This window comes from Odocoileus virginianus, chromosome 20 (genome assembly GCF_023699985.2).
Source record: "Odocoileus virginianus isolate 20LAN1187 ecotype Illinois chromosome 20, Ovbor_1.2, whole genome shotgun sequence".
In the NCBI taxonomy this organism is placed as follows: Eukaryota; Metazoa; Chordata; class Mammalia; order Artiodactyla; family Cervidae; genus Odocoileus; species Odocoileus virginianus.
In genome coordinates, this window is record NC_069693.1 from 34,172,180 (window position 1) to 34,193,264 (window position 21,085).

General features: G+C 51.6%; 1 protein-coding gene across 6 annotated transcripts in view; it reads right to left on the minus strand.

Moving 5' to 3' along the window:
• The window catches only part of NDRG4 (NDRG family member 4), a 42,720-nt gene that overhangs the window by 13,290 nt on the left and 8,345 nt on the right, over window positions 1-21,085 (minus strand). For 4 of the 6 annotated variants that reach the window (XM_070451221.1, XM_020890711.2, XM_020890713.2 and 1 more), the window contains exons 2-3: window positions 10,149-10,243; window positions 4,320-4,364 (exon numbers count right to left, since the gene is read on the minus strand). In XM_070451221.1, the coding sequence (XP_070307322.1) occupies window positions 4,320-4,364; window positions 10,149-10,220 (117 nt within the window). In that variant the 5' untranslated portion in view covers window positions 10,221-10,243. Of the gene's footprint in view, window positions 1-51; window positions 202-4,319; window positions 4,365-10,148; window positions 10,244-21,085 lie in introns of those variants that run through there. The other 2 variants (XM_020890716.2, XM_020890717.2) reach the window with 2 other exon arrangements.

A 21,085-nucleotide genomic window follows, 5' to 3' on the forward strand; every position in this document is an offset into this window, starting at 1 on the left:
GCATGCCCCCGCCTCGCTGGTGACCTCGCGGCCCCCTGAGTCCTCACTCACCCCATCCCAGCACTCCGGCATCTTGCCGAGGGAGGCCACCCGCCTCGACCAGAAAGGGCAAACAAAGGCCTGAGTCACTCGGGTCCAGAGGGAGGGGGCCCGCGCAGGTGGGAGACCAGCGGCTCTGTGGTGGGGCCCCAGCTCGCGGGGCACTTATATGGGGAGCGGCCGGGCCTGGACTGGCCCCTCCTCCCTGCGGGGTTTGTGAGCAGCCACTCGCTCACCCGGAGCCCTTGCTCCCGGATTGGCTTTCAGGAGACAAAACTTGGCTCCGATTGGCTTCCAAGGTCCTCGCTCACGCCGGCTTCTGCTCCTCCCACCCCCAGCGACACATCAGTCGGGATGGTCCCCAGCTCCTGCAACCCACTCACCCCCCGCACCGAGGCTCGGAACCGCAGCTGCACACCGGGCCCCAGGAAGACGAGAGGCCACATGTACAGGTGCGCCCGGTGGCAGGTACAGATCAGCCTCACAGCAGAGCAGGCCAGGATGCCCTAGACAGCACAGCCCTCGACCCATACCCTGGGAGCAGGGAGAGCCTGAGCGGCTCCCAAGCCCAGCCTCCAGATCAGGAAGGCCCGGATCCCTTCACCAGGAGAGGTGTGGGGAGTCACTGCTGCCTGCGGCATCCTGGGCTGTGACCCTACTCCAGGAGGCTGTTCCTCCTCCACCCCCAGGGTCTCCCCTTGGGCAGTCCCCACTCTGCCCACATGTACGCCCAGTGCCTGCCCACTGGGGAAGGGAAATGAGGGTTCTGGGGCCAGGGAGCCTGGAGAGATTTCAGGACCAGGGATGTGGCAGGTATACACCAGCTCTGTCCTCCCGTCACCCGCATCCTGCACCCAGGCCAGAGGCCCCCCTGAGAGAGGAGGCGGAGTGGGGGTGGGGCAGCTTGTCCACGTGGCCACGCCCATCTCCCCATAAGCCACACCAAGCCTGGGGCTTGCCTCTCCAGTCTGTGGGGAGCAGGACAGGTGCTGGGGGTTAGGTGGCTCAGGATGTGGGTGAGGAGCTGGTTGGAGACGGACAGGCAGAGTACTCAGATGAGAAGCGGGAGGCAAAGGAGAACAGAGGAGAAGAAATAGGCCAGGCAGGGGCGCAGAGGAGGGAGCCCAAGGACTGAGAGCCGCAGGAGCCACAGAGAGCAGGCGGGGTGCGGGCGCCTGTGCCCCCATTCTGTCGCCTTGGTGAAGGAACCCGCCACTCGCCCCAGCTTGTAGGGACAGCCGTGCATGCTGGCCGGCTGCCCTGGGGGAAGGCGGTCACCTCCCCGTCTCTGGGTGCCTGGTGACCTGGTCAGCACCCACCCTCTATGTTATTCCCGGCCAGGTTCTCTGCCTGGGAGGGGGGCCGGCATCAACAACTTCCCTGCCCCTTTCCGACCTCTCGCCATGTGGGCCTGGTGCAGAGTGCGGGGGCCTATGCGCTCCCAGGGCAGCCAGGGCCTGGAGCGGGCAGCCCCCAGCCCCTCACGTCCTGCCCACATTCCCGGCTCCCTGCAGCCACTTCAGCAAAGGAAGGTGCTCTGGCGGTTGAGGCTGTGTGCCAAGGCACAGCCTGGTCCAGGGACCTGCCACAGGATCCTCCCGTCTGCTCCCGGAAGACGGGCAGGGTCGGGGACCTCCCACCCCTTCTGCCCCTCCGCGGCCCCCATCCAACCTTATGCCCACCTGAACCTCTGAGTGGCCTTCTCCACCCTTGGGCCTGGGTGACCTCGGATACTACCCACTGCAAGCCATGACCCCCTGATTCTGCTCAGCTCAATGGCTTCAAATCCCCAGACTTGAGTTGAAGTCTCAACTTTCCCACCCACTAGCTCGGTGACCTTGGACAAGATTTTTTCACTCCTCTGTGCCTTAGTTTCTTCAACCATCAAACAAGAATTGTGCCTTCCTCAACAGAGGTCCTAGGAGGATGATAAAAAGCTACATACATCACTACAGACCCGACCCCAGGCCTGCCCAGGGGAGAAATGGGGTGATCTGTGTGCTTCTCCTAACTGTGGGTCTCTTCCCTGGAGGTTATACAGTTGTTGGAGCTGAACGAGGCAGGCTCAGGTCCTGGTACCAAACCCTGCCAGTCTCTGCTGTGTGACCTCCGGCAAGTCAGTCAACTGCTCTGAGCCATCATATCTTAAATGGGAGAAGAGCAGAGAAGTTGCTTGCATAAGTAGCTGCAAGGGTAATACATAATCTTCACAAGCCTATGTATGAGAAAGGATAAAGAATCTGAAGCACAGGGAAGTAAATTCTCCCACTCAGCGAGTAAGCAGTGTAGCTTAGTGGCATCTCAGCACTCTGGTCTGAGGTCACATTATTATTACCTTTTTTTATTTTTAAAATTTTTGGCCACACCCCGAGGCACATAGGACCTTAGTTCCCTGACCAGGGATTGAACCCGAGCCCCCTACACTGGAAAGCGGAATCTTATCCAATGGACCACCAGCAAAGTCCCATGAGGTCACATTATTAAGGGTTGTAAACGCTTAGTGCCTTAGCTCTCCAGCGTGCCAGACTCCCATCTAAGTGCTTTGCTATGTTACCTTATTTTGTCCTCTGAACATCCACCTTACAAACAAGGAAAATGACGCGCAGAGGGGTCCTGTAACCTGCCCGGCATCACACAGCCAGAGGGCACAGAGCTGCACGGAGGCAGTCTGCCTCTGGTGGCCACTAGTCAGTCAGCCCAGGGACGAGGGCACCGTCATCAAGCCTATAAACACCTGGGGTCTGAGCTGCCTCTACGAATGAGGTAGTGAGCTGTGCTGGTGGTCGCGTGGCAGGGTCACAACTTGGACCAGGTCCTTCTGCCTCCCCCACTAGCTGGGCCCCCTGAGGCCAGGAACTGAACAGGATAAAAGCCTATCCAGGCCTTGGCCCAGATAAGGACCATCCTGGTGGCTGCTTGACTTAACAAAAAGCAACCGGTGTGGAGTAACCAGAGCAGAGAGTAAGGTGTTTTTTAACACATGCTGCCCTTTACCAAGCAAAGATCTTGAGAACCAGGGTCTCACACACATAGGGTGACCCACCCTGGCCTGGGCCCGGTATATGGATGTGGAGGACCCCAGGATTCTGTCACCTTTCACCCCCCAATCCACCTCCAAGGGTGTGTGTGTTTGGGGGCCTGGCAGCACTATTGGCATCCAGGGAGTCCCACTCAGGGTCAGGCAGTGGCTCGTTGCTCTGGATTTTATTTCAGTGGTCCCTCCCACGGAAGAGGGGCTGTGTGGCACACTCCGCAGCCCTCACTTGGAGCAGGGAGGACAAAGCACTCTGGCTGTCCTAGGCTACCTTGCGGGCACATCCGTCCCCTGCCTCTGGCTCCTGGGTCCCCACTCCCCCAGGTCCCATCCTGTCCTCCCCAGCAGCAGAGGCCTTTGTGATTGGAGCTGGAACTCCCGGAGACGGGAGCATGTGCCCAGGCGCTGCTCTGTCGCCTCCGCCGTGTCCTTGAAGGGGCACGTGACCCAGGGTCCGAAGCCTGGCTCAGATCCACATCCTCACATCCTCGCTGCAGAGCTGGTTTCCTGGGGGAGGAGCCTGCAGGCCGCTCCACCTCCCACGTCACCCCTGCGTCCAGACCACGAGGCCGAGGCTGTCATGGGGCTGGGAGACTGACCTAAATTGGATGGTGGCCCGAGGGCTAGCTCCCACCAGCCAGGACGAAGGTCACAGAAAGGTCTGACTTTGGTCAATGGATTTTAATGGCCAGTGCAGGCCCTGGAACCCCATGAGGCTCCCATTGTGTCTGCTAGCATGCATTCTCTGACACTCGGAAATAAATGGCCACCTTGGGACTCACAGGGGAGAAATGGCGGGCCGAGTGAGCGAAATCAGAAATCATCACGCAGAGGAATAAACACAAAGACTGATCTCAGTTTTCCCAGGGAATCTGGCATCAAACTGAAGAGTACATGGTTGTCCCGGGCAACTGCTGCCATGGAAACGAGAGCTATTTGGAGCATCAACCTGGCTTTCATAGGAGGAAAGTGCTGATTCAGATGGCAGCATCCTCACTCCCCCAGACCTCCCCTTCTTCCCCTGTCCTGTTCAGGGAGGGAGGGGGCATTTTTCCATGGGGCAGGGGGCCAGGCAAAGCTGCTGTGAGCAGTAGGGGTGGTTCTGAAGGCTGCCAGGCGCCCAGTTCCCGCGGCATCAGGCTGGGGGCGCTCAGAAGGGCTGTGACCTTCGTCTGAAACAGGCTGGGTCAGGGAGGGGCCAGCCAGCAGTCGGTCCCCCATTTGGGGAAGCTGAGTGGGGACCTACCTTCCAGTCTGTGTCCACAGCCAAGAGGAAGGAGTCAGAGTTCTCCTACAGGAAGGCAAACAGAGAAGGTGGCTGGTTAGGTCCCAGGCTGGCAGGGCAGGGACGGGTGGCCAGAAGGGGCTCTGCCTTGAGCAGTATCACTTGCTATTCCCATCTTTTATTTTATTTTATTTTTTGGCTGAGCCTTGCAGCATGCAGGATCTTAGTTCCTAGGCCAGGGATTGAACCTGCATCCCTTGCAGTAGAGTGTAGAGTCTTAACCACTGAACCGCCAGGGAAGTCCCTCCCTAGTCTATCTTAACATGAACAAAAGTGACCCAGGGCTTTCCATGCACCAGGTATCAAGCCATTAAGTATGTGACAGATGAGGCTACGAGCAGCTACACACATGGGTTTTTACCTCCTAGTTTCTTTTTTTTTAACCTATTAATTTAAAATGTGAAGATTTCCACCTTGTAGGTGAGAAGGCTGAGGCTCAGAGAGGCTGAGTCACATGGCGAGAAAGTGATGGAACAATCTCTGACCCCAAATTCTTGCTGTTCATTACTCTGCCCATTGGCCCCTCCGATGGTTTTCAAGGTCGACCATCGGGGCACAAGCTCAGAAGCCGGAGGACAAGAACCTGTCTGTCACAGCCACCGAGAGGATGGGGAAGCCGAGCCCCACACCCTGAGGTGCTGCCTGGGCCCGTGCCATAGCTGCCCCCACCTTTTCAGACCCGCCTCTCAAAGGTTGGCTTTTCGGCTCATTTCCGCTGATGATGTGCCCATCTGATTGGTACCCATCCTTTCCACTGGACTGTAGGCACCCAGAGGGTGTGGCCCATGTCCGGCTCGGCTCTCAGCATAAAGCCTGGCATGGACCAGGCTCCTCAAACACAAACAGACCTGGATGAACAAGTCTGACATCACAAGGAGGGCGGCAAGGTTTAGATATACCCACTGCTTAAAAGGTGGCGGAGATGGAGAGCGGAGGAGGGGGAGCCCAAACCCCCTGTGAGTTGCCAGGCTCTCCCTGATGCAGCCTGGAGGCCCCTGGACAATCTGCACCCTCTCTGGGGCTCTATCTGGGGAAGGAAACTTCATGGGGGCCGGGATCCCACATGTCCAGGAAGAGCAGAGATCTGGGGCCTCTATTCTGCCTTCTCTCATGTCTGTCTAGGACCCTCGCTGCTCCTCTCTGCTCGCTGTGGGCAGGCGGCTTAGCCTCCGAGCCTCGGTGTCCGAGAGGCTTAGCCGAGGGCATGGGGAGCAGTTCTCCTGTCCTGGCACCCCTGCTCTGGGCTCTCTGTGCTGCAGAGGCTGCTGGGTAACCATGTGGACAAAGGAGACGATCAGACTAGAACCAGGATGTCGTGGGAGGACAGCAAGCTCGGGCAGGGCTACCAAGTGCAACAAGAAGGACAAGGAACCCACAGCACAGGAATGGGGGGGAAAGAATGAAAACCAGCGGTGCTGATGTTTTTCTCTCAAAACGAGAAGTTCATCCATCTACATTCTGGCAGCTGGAGCGGGAGGCATGGCAGAGAGAGTCAGACAGGACTAGAGGCTCTCACACCAAAAAAGGAGACCAAGAGGCTGTCACCTGTCTCAGGTGACATCAACAGTGGCCATCCTTCCCCTCCTGGTTCCCCCAGGGCCTGCGAGCTTTCTCTGCCTGGGGAGGTGAGGAGAACATGGAGGCAGCCACTCCTGGACCCTCCAAGGAAGGGGGCGGGGCCCTGGGGGAAAGGGACAAGCCTGGATATTCACAAATTTTGTCACCAGAAGACCTGGCCCAAGGTGGGAGGGCAGGGAAAGAGATGCATGCAGGAGATTTTCAAGGGGAGGGGCAGGACCCCAAACCAAGAAACAGCAGGAATAACACCAGCCAATCTGGAGATGCCGGAGGCTGGGAGGAACCACATGAACATTTCGAGGAAGACAGGTGGGAGAGAGGGCCCAGATTGGGGGAGGCGAGGAGGCCCAGGAGCAGCCTAAGGAGACCCAAGTGGGGGATGCAGGTAAGGAGCCCCGGACACAGCAGGCAAGACTTCAGAGTCTCAAATGGTGGAGGGATGGTGGGTGATCACATGGAAGCATTCACTCCTCAGTAGACCCAGGGAATTTACACTTGGCAGGTGGCGGAAGATTTTAAAAAGTGCCAAAGGAGAGGCGACAAGTACTGTCGTCCCGAGTAGCTGGACAAGGGGACTCTGTGGTTGTAACCGCCTGGGAAAGAGGCCAAGAGCGAGGCAGGCAGGACTGAAAGCTGGAAGGCCACGCTGGCAGCACAGAGGAGGATCTGGGGGGCGGGGGCTGAGGCCATTCTTATGCCCTGAAACAAGCAGCTGTGACCGGCGACCAGGTCCACTGCAGAAAGTGGGGAAACCGAGCTGGGGGTTCGCAGCCTCAGAGGAGAACAGAGACGCGGGCCCTCGTGGGGGGGTGTGGGGTACAGGCATATTCAGGTCCAGGTGGGATGACGGGAGACACCAAGGGCAGCAGGAAGAACGCAGAGCCTGGGGGCTGCTCAGAGGGCCTCGGGAAGGGAGGGGCAGCCAGGTGCTGGGCCAGGCCGGGCAGAGAAGGGGTGTGGGGCATCTCCTGCGGTGTCCTGCCAAGGCGAGGAGTGGGAGGGACGCATAGAACGTTTGAGGCCATGGTGCCCTCATCTCTCCACACCGCCCACAGCTGCACACCCTGTGTCAGCAGGGAGCCCCCCCCCGCCCCTGAGCCCTGGTGATGGGTGCAGGGGTCCCTGAGAGCCACCGTCGTGCCCTCACAAGAAAGTCTCTGCCTGCATGCCTCGAAAGACAGGCTGTTTGTGGGCAGGAGGAACTTTACAGAGTTCTGAAAAACTTCTTTCTTCTGTGCTGCATCACAGTCTACAGCTTCCACCAGCCTAAGTCTTTACTGAGCGCCTATGGGGTACCAGGCGCTGTGCTGGGAACTGGGGGGGTCGGGGAACAAAACAGACAGGGTCTCTGCCCCAGGAGCCTGCAGGGCAGGGCCCGAGAGTGGCGAGTGCTAGAGCCAGGCCTGGAGGGTGTGCAGGGGGGTCAGTATTAGACCCTGAGGTCGGAGAAGGCCTTTCTAAGGAGGGGGCATGTTGAGCAGAGCCCGAATAAAATGAAGGGCCAGCTCTGCAAATTCTGCGGCCAGAATATCCCAGGCAGAGGGAACAGCTGGGAAGATGATCAGCGGGGTCGGGGAAGAACAGCGAGCATGAAAGACAGGAGAGGAGTGGGGTGGGGGGAGGTTGGGGTTGGTACAGAGCACTCGCTGGAACCAGGGAAGGACTGTGGCTGTAACTCTGAGAGCAACGGCAGCTGCTGGGCAACAATGCGGAAAGTGACAGGGTATGTCTTATTTATTTTTTGGTGTATGCAAAAAAGGATAAATTTACCCGAGTCCCTCACCAAAGCCAAGAACAATAGTTAAAAACAGGCCTTGGGAGGGATGGTGGCCAGTAATAGAAATCAAATCTTGTTGGCCTAAGCAAAAAGGGAAATTTATAATTAGGATTCAAGGGTGACTTACCAAGCCCAAGGGCAGGACTCACGAAGGGCTGGAACAAGGGAAGGGAGCATATTAGAATGCCAGGAAGGACAGGATGGACTTTAAAAGGTGAGACAGAGTAAGGAGACCAGTGGGGCAGCTTCTCCAAGCAGAAAGAAGGGGTGTGGGGGCATCTCTTGGGGTGCCCTGCCAAGGGAAGGGGTGGAAGAGAACATGTGAGGTCAAGGGCCCTCAGCTCCCTGTGCCACACGCAGAGGCACATCCTGTACCGGCAGGGGGCTCCCGGAGGAGCCGATGGGGGCTTGGAATAGGGAGGGAGTAGAATTGGAGTCAAGAGTGTCCAGGAGAGGGTGGGATGTATGGAGACAGGAACATGGAAACATACATTACCGTATGTAAAATAGATGACTGTGCTTAGTCGCTAAGTCGTGTCCGACTCTTTGCGACCCCATGGACTGTAGCCCACCAGACTCCTCTGTCCATGGGGCTCTCCAGGCAAGAATAATGGAGAGGTTTGCCATGTCCTCCTCCAGGGGATCTTCCCAACCCAGGGATCGAACCCAGGTCTCCTGCATTGTGGGCAGATTCTTCACTGTCTGAGCCACCAGAGGAGCCCATGTCAAACAGACAGCCAATGGGAATTTGCTGCATGACTCAGCTAACTCAAACCAGGGCTCTGTAACAACCTAGAGGGGCGCGATGGGGAGGGGGCTGGGTGGGAGTTTCAGGAGGGAGGGGCATACGTATACCTATGGCTGATTCATGTTGATGTTTGGCAGAAACCAACACAATATTGTAAAGCAATTATCCTCCAATTAAAAATAAAACTAATTTTAAAAAAGTCTACAGTGTCCGGCTCACCAGTGTTTCCTGACCATTGCTGGGGGCTGCCCTCAGGTAATCAGGCCGTATAAGTTAACTCAAGGTTCTGTCTTAGCGATGGGGAGGGGGAGGCAGGAGGGCTTCCCAGGTGGCGCTAGTGTAAAGAATCCGCCTGCCAATGCAGGAGACGCAAGAGATGCAGGTTCGATGCCTGGGTCAGGAAGATCCCGTGGAGCAGGAAATGGCAACCCACTCCAGTATTCTTGCTTGGGAAATCCCCAGCACAGAAGCACCGGAGGGCTCCAGTCCATAGAGTTAGACACGACTGAGCGACTGAGCGTGCACGCAGGCATGGGGGGAGGGAGCGATACTCAAGAGGGAGGGAGGGAGGGAATGCATGTATATTTCTGGCCCATTCATGTTGTATGGCAGAAACCAACCCAACGTTATAAAGCAATTACCCTCCAATTAAACAAAAAATTTTTTTTTTTAAACAAAATTTTTTAAATGTACCCTTCTCTGGGGCAGGACTGCCAGCCTCATGAAGCTGGCCCCCTGAGGCCTGCACATCCACTCTGTCCCCACATGCGGTGCTCACCTGCTTCTGGAGGGAGGCCGCGGAAGGTAGGGGCAGGGCAGAAAGGGGGTGTGCTAAGCACCCAGGGGCTGGGCTCCCGGCTTCCCCATCTAAAGTGAGCAGGCCTGGCAGCATAGCCAGCAGACACTTGTGGCTTTGATGCCCCAGAACTCCACGAGCAGTGGACCCCCAGTTTTTCCTTGCAGGGAGGGAAAGGGAAGTCATGCGGGACGGGACCACAACAAGGGAGTGTGGGCAAAATTAATTCTGGAATCTGATGTCTGGGGTCCTGATGAGGGCCCTTTCGGGTAAAATAACAACAACCTCCAATGCCTTGGTCCCGCTGCTCCTGGCGGCGCTGCTGATAACACCTGCCGGCTTATCTCAGAGGCTTGTGAGGAAGAAAGAGAAGCTGCAGGCCTGAAAGGGTTGAGTGAGTGGGGAAGCGCGGTTCCGCTGCTGGAGGCAGCACTGGCCAGCGGGGACCCTGTTGGGGTCCAAAGGCCGCCCAGAACCAGGGGTTGAATACAGCCTCATTCCCTGATAGCTGTGTGACCCTGGCCAAGTGAGTCAACCTTTCTGCGCCTCAGTTCTGTCATCACTGAAATGCAAATAACTCTTCTCAAGAGCCTCCCTGCCTCAAAGACAGCCAAAGCCCCAGCGAGGCTGGCTGGGTGTTAGTTGCGTGGGCGCTCAGCCCGGGCGGAACAATCCCCCGGCAGGGACAAGGCTTCCCAGGGTGGCCTGAGGATTCCTGGCGCGTGGCTCGCGTCGCGGTTCGGAGGGTCAGCTCCTTGCCATCAGCCAGACTAGAAAGATGGACGGTCAGCTGCTTGCCATCAGTCAGACCAGAGAAAAGACGCGCAGTTTCCTTCGTAGCCACGAGATGGCGCCCTCCACCCCCAGGACCGCGAAGGGGCGACTACTCACCAGCTCCGCGGCGTCCTGGCCCCGGAGCAGTGGCTTCTCCTCGGGGAATCGCAGCTCCTGCAGGCCGGCCATGGTCACGTCGTGGAGCAGGAGCCCTGGAAAGGGAGGGCGAGGACGAGGGCTTAGGGCCTGGTGCGGCGGGGACGTCTCAGCCCGGAGGAGAGGACAGCGCCAGCCCGCACGGGGACAGGGGCACCACCCGGCCGCTCCGCCCCATCCCAGGATCGCGGTCCCCAAGAGCAGGCCCAGCCCAGCGCTTCACCCAGGCGGCAAGACTCAGGGGAGGCCGTTACATCATTTGTTCTTAAAACATGTTCCCCCAAGCCCCCGAAAAAGGGAAGAAGGGGCAAAAAAGGAAGAAGGGGCGAAAAGGGAAGAAAGGAAGGGAGGAAGGAAAAGGAGAGAAGAAAAAGGAAAAGCAAAGCGACACAATATACGATGACCCTTGAAACAATTTCAAGTGAATTGCATTTATTAAGAAGCAGGGGACACGTGTGGGGAAGCCAGACACAGGACGGGAAGCAGACAGAAGCCCCCTGTGGTCATTAGTGGACAGTGGGGTCTGGAGGACACGGAGGGAGCTGAGGGCTATCCTCAGTGCTTAGGACAAGCCTGGGTGAGGGGGGCTCTGAGAGGGGAGGGGGGCTGGCAGTGTGAACCTGAAGGAAGGGGTGCCGGACACACCACCAGCAGGGAGGGGTGACACAGTGACCCCTCAACCACAGTCACAGGCAGAGGGGCCCATGCCTAAGGGCTGCTGGTTCTGGGGAGACTCTGGGCCTCTGAACCCCAGGAGAGGAAGGGTCATGTGTACACATGTGTGTGTCTGGAGGATCCAGTGTTGGGGGGAAGGCAGACAGAAAGGGTGCCAAGACCCCATAAGCCGTCTAGCCTGGCATCACCATTCTTCACTGGGACTTTAGGATGGCATAAATAGGAATGCACCAAGAGAAACACAAGAATTACAATTAGCCAATAAATACAGGGGGAAATATTAAAGCTCACTAGACGTCCAAGATTTTTTTTTTTTTTTTTGGCTAATGGAATTGGTACAGGTTTGTAGCACTGGCAAAGATGCACCAAAATGGGCACTTTTCTTATACTGCTTGTGAGTGTATAAATTGATAAGTCTTTCTGAAGGGCAGTTTTACAGAACTGAATTAAAATAATTTAAAAGGTCCTTACTCTTGGACTCAGCGGTCCTCTCCCTGGGAGAAATTTCCTAAGGAAATCAAATTATTTGATTTGAAATCATTTGATTTCCTTAGGAAAACCAGCATCTAATGATTTATCTCTAAGAAAGCTCACCCCAGTGCCATTGATAATAGAAAACAAAACCAAAAAAAACCAAAAAACTATAAGAAGCCAAATGTCCATAAATAGGGCAGACAATAACTTGTAAGATTATTTAATAATGTGAGAAATGCTTGTGTTGTAATAGATTTTTTAAAAGAAGTTATAAAGCATACAGTATTATCCAAATTACGAGAAATATGAATAGTTTCACACACACACAGAAGTCTGGAAGGCTTTTCATAAAGTTAACAGGTATTTGAGTGAAGGACAGAAAACTAGCTCCTACAGTCTGAAATCAGGGGAAAAAAAAAAACCCATTAAGAAAGACTATCTGAAGATCGTTAACAATTCTTTATTCTTGCAAAGCACTCCACAGCTCCCAAGGCACTTTCCTGTGTTGTTAGATTTCACCCTGATGGGAAATGCGATGAGATAACCAAAGCTCAGAGAAGATCCCCGGCACGCCCAGCCTGGGCCAGGCCTGGAAATGGAGTCTTTGGATTCCTCATCCAGCCCGGTGCTGGTTCTGTAACACTGTCTGTCTTGGAAGGATGGCTTCCTATTCTTCTTTCCAGCCTCCCTCCCTCCCCTCTCTCCTTCCTTCCCAATTCTGTTATCAGTCTTTCTTAAAGGTGAAGCCCTCAGACTTTCCCTTCTGCCCTGAAAGGCTGACCATCCCACTAGCTGGTTAAGAAGATGCCCCCCATCCTTGCCCACCCCTGCTCCTGCGGCTTCTCCCTATGGAAGCCCTAGTGATGGGGGAATGGGCACGGTGGTTGCCTGGGACCCAAGGACCTCGGCTGGAACCCATTTCCTGTGGGCAGTTCAGAGACCAGGTTGCAGCTCCAGATCTCCCCTGGGCTTCCTTCCATCCTATCAGAAGCAGGAAGCATTAGCCCTCAGAATGTTATCAAGATGGTGCCTTGCGACCGCGTGGTGGTCCCCACCTCAGTCTAGTCTGGGGTTGAGATATGCTGAGGCTGGGCTGGGAGCTGCTGGCCGCCCAGGCCTTCTGGAAGGTTAATCCAGCAGTGTGCAGCCACCCCTGGCAGAGCCTGGTCCCCAGCATGAAGAGGCCAGGCAGGAAGGCCCCTGCTGGCCCGGGCACCCAGGTCCCCACACCTTGTGCCACCCTGGAGCTCTCTGTTCCCAGTGGTTTCCAGGGAAACCGGCTAACACAATGCACATGGGCTGTATTTTTAGAACGGCGTCCCCTCTCCCCTCCCCCACTTTCTCTTCCATCCTTTCTGATGTGTGCACATTCATCCCTCCATCCAGTGGGGAGCTGAAAGAAGGGCCCCCACCCTGAAAGTCTCTTCCCCATTAGGGCATTTTTAGCCTCCAGCTTCCCTGAATACCCGACTCAATTAAACGCCTTGGCAGGACTGGGATGTCCCCGCCCTCACCCAGGTCTGTTACGAAACCACCCTGGAGACCCATCCTCCCCAAGGACGGTGCTATTAAAAGGGCTGAGAGTGGGCAGTGCAGGGACAGATGGCCTGTGAGGGAGGGGGTGATGGGGAAGGGGGCTGCAAAGAGAAACCTCATACTCCAGAGAACCGGAGATGTCTCCGCCCCAGGAAAACAGGGACAGCCCAGGGCCCAGCAGGTGGTGGTGTGGGGCTCCAGAACAGAAGCCAGAGCAGGCATTCCCACAGGGTGGTGGCAGACAAGCTCCTTCCTAAGAGAGTTATGATGGGGCTTCCCTGGTGGCTCAGTGGTAAGAAATCTGCCTGTCCATGCAGGAGACGTGGGTTCGATCCCTGATCCAGGAAGATCCCACAGGCCACAGAGCTGCTAAACCTGTGAGCCTCAGCTATTGAGCCTGTGCGAGAGAAGCCACCGCAATGAGAAGCCCACGCACTGCAACAGGAGGGTAGCCCCCGGCTTCTGCTTGCTCACAACCCCCGGCAGCAACGCAGACCCAGCATAGCCAAGAATAAGTAATTCAAACAAAGTTTTAAAAGGGAGCTAGATAAAGTTACAAGAAAATGAGATTCCTATCACATCAATACATGTATACCTTAAACTTATTATACAATGCTATATGTCAAGGGTATCTCAATAAAGCTGGAAAAAAGCTTTCCAAAAAGAGAGTGCGACTGGAAAGACCCAGAGGGATCGGGTGGAGAGGGAGGTGGGAGGGGGGACCGGGATGGGGAATACATGTAAATCCATGGCTAATTCATTTCAATATATGACAAAAACCACTGCAATGATGTAAAGTAATTAGCCTCCAACTAATAAAAATAAATGGAAAAAAAAATAAAAAAAGGATTAAAAAAAAAAACAAAAAGAGAGTGCGATTCCTATCAAGTCCCACAAGGAAGCCTGAGTCAGGTCTGTACAGAGTCAGGGGGCACAGAGCAGGTGCGGTGGGAGGTCCCGGGGGGAGGGGGTCTTGGAGCAATAGCGATGGGCCTTTTCACTCCGTCTTTCCCCTCCTCTTAATCCCCAAGTCCCTGAAGGCAACACAGAGTGCTAGAAACAAATGGGCCTGGATGAATTCCAACCCTCAGCTTCTCAGCGGCTAGGCCCGGAGTTACTGGAATCTCTTCTGTATCGCTCACTGCCTAGCTTTATTTTGGGCAAGCCACTAAGAGGATTGCTTATCTACAAAGTGGGAGTGGTAGCCTCCCTTTGCCCACCTCAGAAAGTTTAGAGGTACAACAAAGACAACAGATAGAAATGTGTTTTTGTAATTTATTTTTAGTATTTTTACTATATACCAAGTGTTCTTTCATTTTTTTAAACTTTTTTTTTTTTCCTGTATCAGGGTATAGCCGATTAACAATGTTGTTAATGTTAATGAACAACATTAACAATGTTGTTAATGTTAATGTTCCCCTGATAGTTTCAGGGGAACAGCAAAGGGACCCAGCCATGCATACACGTGTATCCATCCTCTCCCAAACTCTCCTCCCATCCAGGAGAGTCTGAGCACATAACACTGAGCAGAGTTCCCTGTGCTATACAGTGGGTCCTCGCTGGTTATCCATTTTAAATGTAGCAGTGTGCACATGTCCGTCCCAAACTCCCTATCCCTTCCCCACAGTCTTCCCCTCACCCCAGAACTATAAGTTCATTCTCTAAATCTGTGAGTCTGAGAAACGTGTTTTTAAAATAGAAGATTTCTATACCCATTTGGATGGGACAAAAATCACAGAGTTGATTGGGGTCCTCCTAACCTTCCTCTGCCTACTTGGAGGACTTTCTTTTTCTCTTGTCTCCTGTTTAAGGAAGGGTTCAGACCTGCCGGCAGGGAAGCTCTGCTGATGTTTGCAGTAAAGGGACAGGAAAGGGGTGAGGGAGAGAAAGCAAGGGCTCTTTGGCTGGGTGATGGAAAGGGGCCCTAGAGCAGAGTGAAGGTGGGTGAATTCTTTAAAAGGAATTGCATTTCTTTTCTATGACTTTTGGTTGCTGATTTTGTGCTTCTTTAAATGTGATTCTGTGCTGAGACCTGGGCCACGTGAACCCTCAAACTTAATGGGGTTAAAAATGTAAATGAGTACTATGATTTCATTCCTGAGGTGTGTAGTTGGTGCGCAGTCACTCAGTCATGTCCAGCTGTCTTCGACCCCGTGGGCTACTGTAGCCCGCCAGGCTCCTCTGGCCATGGGATATCCCAGGCAAGAATACTGGAGTGGTTTGCCATTTCCTTCTCCAGGGGGTCTCCCCGACTCAGGGATTGAACCCGTATCTCCTGCATTAGCTAGGTGAGTTCTTTATCACTGAGCCACCTGGGAAGCCCCAAACCTATTCAATAAATGCTTCAATTAAACTGATCAGTGGCAGCTCTGCATCCTATGGAATACAGTCATCGCTGAGTGGAAGCCCAGCTCAGTCAGTAGTAGGGGGCATCTGGAAATACATGCAGGGATTTGAGCTTGTCTCAGCAACCGGGGGCGCCCACAGTGGTTAGGAGGCAGTGCTGTGCAGGGAAGCATCGCTCCCCACCCCAAAACGCCTTGAGCTGCCCCCTGAGAAACACAAGAGCTGAAGGAGAAGGAAGGCCAGACACAACTAGGGTGAAGTTAGCATATGCAGGTGAACCAGATCTTGCGGGAAAGGGAGAAACCAAACTACAAAAGAGGTAGGACTTTCTTGTTTTTTCAATCATGAGAGGGAGGGGTCTCTGGCCGGTCATGGTCAGGGTCTTGGTCCAAGGTGCCCTGTGGTTGGTGCACTCCTGAGTCCTAGTCATGACATCCCATTACGAGAAGAGCCTCGAGCAAATGGAACAAGGAGCAGAGCCAATCTGGCCTGGGCAGTGCCGCCCTGGGAGAGGGGTCTGTGCCACAGATTGAGAAGGAGGTCGCTTAGGGCAGGTTCAGACTCATGTTCAAGCCTGGGCACCTGATACCCTTCCATCTATGCACCCCACGCCAGCACCATGGTTTGAAAAGAAGTCCCAGAACTCAGGGACCCAGAAATCAGGAACTTCGCTTCCAACTGCACTGTGTAGAGGGTTTAGAGCTGCCCGAGTTGCTGGCCCCTCATATCACTCTCACTGTCTGGATGCTGACCTCAGAGGGCTGGGACAGTGCTGGGGGCAGGGCTAGGATGGAGACAGACCTTTCCTCAGCATCCCCATCTCACAGTGAGGCAAGAACAGGCGCAAGGAGGGAGTGACTGGTGCAAGTCCCCTGTGGCGCATCCAGGGAGGAACCCCAGAGTTCAGTGGCTCAGGACTCAGTGCTCTCACTGCCAGGGCCCCAGGTTCAATTCCTGGTCAGGGAACTTAGATCCTGCAGGCTGCATTGCAGCCAACTGTCCCCCCTTCACCCACCCCCCCCACCCCCCCCCCCCCGCAAAAAGTAACAAACCCTACTCTACACAGATTCTGTTTCCCTGGGGTAGACGGCCTAACAGGAGGCTGCAGGGAACATGATCTCATGTTCTGGCCCAGCCTCCATTTCCTCTCTCATTACAGTCCCTTACTTTATGCCAAACTTGACCTAGACCACGTCTCCTGCTCCTTCCTTGATTTGGGCCCGTGAATTCCTATCTCTCCACAACCACTGCCACCCTGCCAACACACACACACATACACACACACACTCCCACTGTGCTGAATGCAGCCATGTTTGGATGCCGACACTCACAGCTAAAGACCCCAACTGACTCAGTTAGACCATTCTTCCTGCAGGAAGCACATACTTCTGTGCATGCTGTTCCCTCTGCCTGAAATGCCTTTCCCCATCACATGCCCACAACAATGATAATGGCAATAATAATGGAAATAAATTGTTAATATTTTCTGACATGATGTGTGTTTGTTGAATGACATGAAATGAATGAATGATTCTTTGCTCAGACTGTAAAGTATTAAATGATTGGTAACATTCAATGTCAATGAGGTTGTGGGGAAACAATACGTAGTCTCATACACCATTGGCTGGACTGCAGTGGGTTCAACTTTATTTGGTGGGCAAGTTGGTAGTTTGTAAAAATGCAAATCTCTCTCAACGCTACAATTCTGTCTCTAGGTATTTATCCTGAAGAAAAACACAAAGAGGCTATGCACAGGGGTGCACTCTGCAGTGCTCTTTGGAATAGGGAAAAAAGTGAAAAGAATCATCACAAGGAAAATAAATGTCAGGAGAATGGTTAAATAAACCCTGGCACATCTATACCCCAGAGCACCACACAGCTATTTTAAAAATGAGGCAGCTCCACTCAAACAGATAGGGAAGGCATTCTTAAATACACAGGTAAGAGAAAAAGGCATGGCACAGAATAATAATTGTAAATAAATAAGCCCATTTATGTGAAAAATATATGCACGGAAGAGGTACATTTATTTGCAAATTAAAAAAGAAAAAAAGATCCTCGAATGAATCAGGGTAACTATCACAATGCTCATCTCAGAGGACGAATATGTGTTTGGAAGAGTCTAAAAGGAGACTTTTATTCTACATAGCAGATCTTATCAAATCTAAGATACCATCGATTAGAGCTGACACTAACATTTTATGTACAAATAGAAAAGAAAAAAAAATACTGATGAAATTAATACTGCCCCCTACATTTTAACTTTTTATTTTGAAATAATTTCAGATTTATAGAAAAACCACAGGAAAAAAACAAAGCACAGAAACTTCCCACCTGCTCCCCATTCGGCTTCCTCGAGAATGCCACCGTGCTACAGAACCATAATCAATTAGAGAAACCAGGAGAGAAAATACTGATATAATACGGTGAAGCAATCTGCAGACTGTCAGTGAATTTCCCGTGTTTTCAGCAGTCTGACCGCCCAGGACGCCATGCTGCCCTTAGTTGTCATGTGGTCTCCTCCATCCTCTGTCTTTTATGATGCTGACACCCGAGAAACATTGAGTAGTTAAAGTCTGTACTGTCCCTCAGTCTGGGTTGTCTCTTGTTTTTATTTTTTATTTTTTTTATGATTAGATCGAGGTTTTGCATTTTTCGCAAGAATACAGCAGAAGAGATGTGCCCCTGTCACTGTACCATTTCATGGGGGACAAGATGCCAGTCTGTCTTATTACTGGGGAACGTTAGCTTGATCACCTGATTCAGGTTCTGGCAGCTTTCTCCAGGGTAAAGTTACTATCTTCCCCTTTGTAACTAACACGTATCTTGTGGGAAGATACTTTGAGATTACACAGACATCTTGTTTCTAATCATACTTTCCGCCCACTAATTTTAGCAACTATGGATGAGGCTTGCCTACAGTTATTACAGTGGTATTTGTTTGATGATTGTTTTCTATTTCCATCATCCCTTCTACATTTATTAATTGGATTTCTCCTGGAAGAAACAGAGTTGTCTTTTCTTCTCCATTCACTGATTTATTCAATTACTTATTTTATTCTATGGGTTATAATCCATTTCCATTATTATTTTATTGTTCTGATTGTGCCAGATTTGGCCATTGGGAGTTCTTTAAGTTGGCTCTTGGGTCCTTTCACCATTCACTGTCCTTTTTTACTTTTTAGTAGCTTCTAATTTACTCCAAACTCATCTTATATTTTTTCTGCCTCACACACACACTTTTCTCTATGTATCTGTATATCTATTAAAAATCTGGAATTTATACTGACATCTCTAATTCCAATTTAACACCACTCAGTTTATTCTAACTTCCCTCTTTTTTTTCCCCTAACTTCCCTTTTTTCATTATTTGTAATTGTTTTTCTTCCACAGTGAGAAACCTGGCTATCATTATCCCCAGTATTTTTGTTTATTTGCTCATTCCTACCACACACACAAAGTAATTGCAGAACTGTCACTAACATAATGAGTTCCTATCATTCAGAACTTTTGGTAATTAATTTTTTAAAATATTTTATTCTTTTAGACTTAGACCCACATCTATCACTCTTATAACTTCTTTTTCTTCTTTAAACAATTGAGGTATAACAATAGAATATTACTCAGCTATTAAAAAGAACGCATTTGAATCATTTCTAATGAGGTGGACAAAACTGGAGCCTATTATACAGAGTGAGTCAGAAAGAAAAACACCAATACAGTATATTAACACATATATATGGAATTTAGAAAGATGGTAACGATGACCCTATATGCGAGACTGCAAAAGAGACATAGATATAAACAACAGACTTTTGGACTCGTGGGAGAAGGCGAGGGTGGGATGATTTGAGAGAATAGCATTGAAACATGTATATTACCATATGTGAAATAGATCACCAGTCCAAGTTCGATGCCTGAAACAGGGCATTCAAAGCCGGTGCACTGGGATGACCCTGAGGGATGGGATGCGGAGCGAGGTGGGAGGACGGAGGTTCAGGACGGGGGACACATATACAACCATGTCTGATCCATGTCAATGTATGGCAAAAACCACCACAATATTGTAAGTAATGAACCTCCAATTAAAGTAAATAAATTAATTTTTTTAAAAGAAAGAAAATTGAAGTATAGTTGCTGTACAATGTTCATAAATTCTTACAAAGAAATAGAAATGGAAAAAAAAAATAGAAGTGAAATAAACTGCATCAGTTCTTCCTAAAACTTCTTCACATTCAGGATCCGATGTTTCTGAATTGCTCTCTCTTTTTTGGCCGTGCTGGGTCTTTGTTCCTGCAAGAGGGCTTTCTCTAAGGGTGCTCCTCTCTAGCTGCAGTGCGAGGGTTCTGCACTGAGGGTTCTCATTTCAGTGGCTTCTCTTGTGGAGCACAGGCTCTAGAGCTTGCTGGCTTCAGTAGTTGTGGTGGGCTTAGCTGCTCCACGGCATGTGGAATCTTCCCTGACCTGGGATTGAATCTGCATCCTCTGCATCGGTAGGTGGATTCTTAACCACTGGACCCCCAGGGAAGTACCACTCTGTCTTGAGGTTGTGGCTGACTGTGCTTTTCCACGGAGTCCCAGCTCCGCTGACATCAGGAATGTCGCTGGTACAGCCTTTCCCAAGAGGGCTCCACTACCACCTCCAGGATTTCCCACCAGACTACATCTTCTGGTGTACCGTGATGGCAAAACAGTGGTCCCGGTGCCCGCCTCACCAAGAGAGGATATGTGTCAGAGAAGTTATGAAGAAAGGTGCATCTGAGAGTTGCTATAACATAGCTCTTTTATAAAATCTTCTTCCGTTGAGGCACAGCACCCATGTGTGAACTCTGTTTCTGTACACAGCCTGGTTCCAGATATTAAACACAGACATAACAAACCTCCAATCCCCAGACCAAGGGCAGACAGAACTGGAATCCCAACAATATGCTCCGTGTAAGCAGCTTCTGTATGGAGCCAGGAAAAAGCCCTACTGGGGCAGAGACTGTTAATTTCCCCTCAGTATTGGTTCTTCCCTTGATACTCTTAATACTAGCTCCCCAAATTTTAGATGAGCAGGTAGACAATGGGAATAAAGCCTATTTATGACAACAATCAGCCAGTTAGATGTAAATGGAACCATGTGACTTTGGGAGAGTGGTCTTAAAGGGAGGAGACATGCCATTCTTCAACCCTTCCTTCTTTTTGCTGACTGGAATACAGATGTGATGGTGGGCACTTAAACAGCCATTTTGGGCCCTGAGGCTGGATACTAAAGGTGGTAGAGTGGCACTATAGATAGTGCCTAAGTTCTTGAGAATCATGAAGCCATAGTTCTAGATGGCCTATCTCTAGACTCTGCTTATAAAAGAGGGAAATAGACTTTTATCTCCTTTTATCTATATTTTAATTGAGGTATAGTTGATTTACAATGTTGTGTTAGTTTCAGGTATTGAGCAATGATTCAGTTACATACATATATTTTATATATTACATATATATTTCAGATTCTTTTCTGTTACAGGTTATTACAAGATATTGAATATGGTTCCCTGTGCTATATAGTAGGTCCTTGTTTATCTATTTTAGAGTAGTGTGTATCTGTTAATCCCAAATTCCTAATTTATCCCCCCCCCCACTTTCACCTTTGGTAGCCACAAATTTGTTTCCTATGTCTGTGAGTGTGTTTCTGTTCTGCCGTTTAATCTATTACTATTATCTTTGGCTTTCTGTCACATACCATAGAAGCTAATTTAAACTTGGGACATTTTTCTTGGAGTCCCAGTCTAACATGCTAAAGGAACCCAACGAAAAGGAACAGGATGGGGCCTGCCCGAGGGGACACAGGGAAATTCCAGGGCCGCAGACCCCTCTTTGCAGCGGGCTGC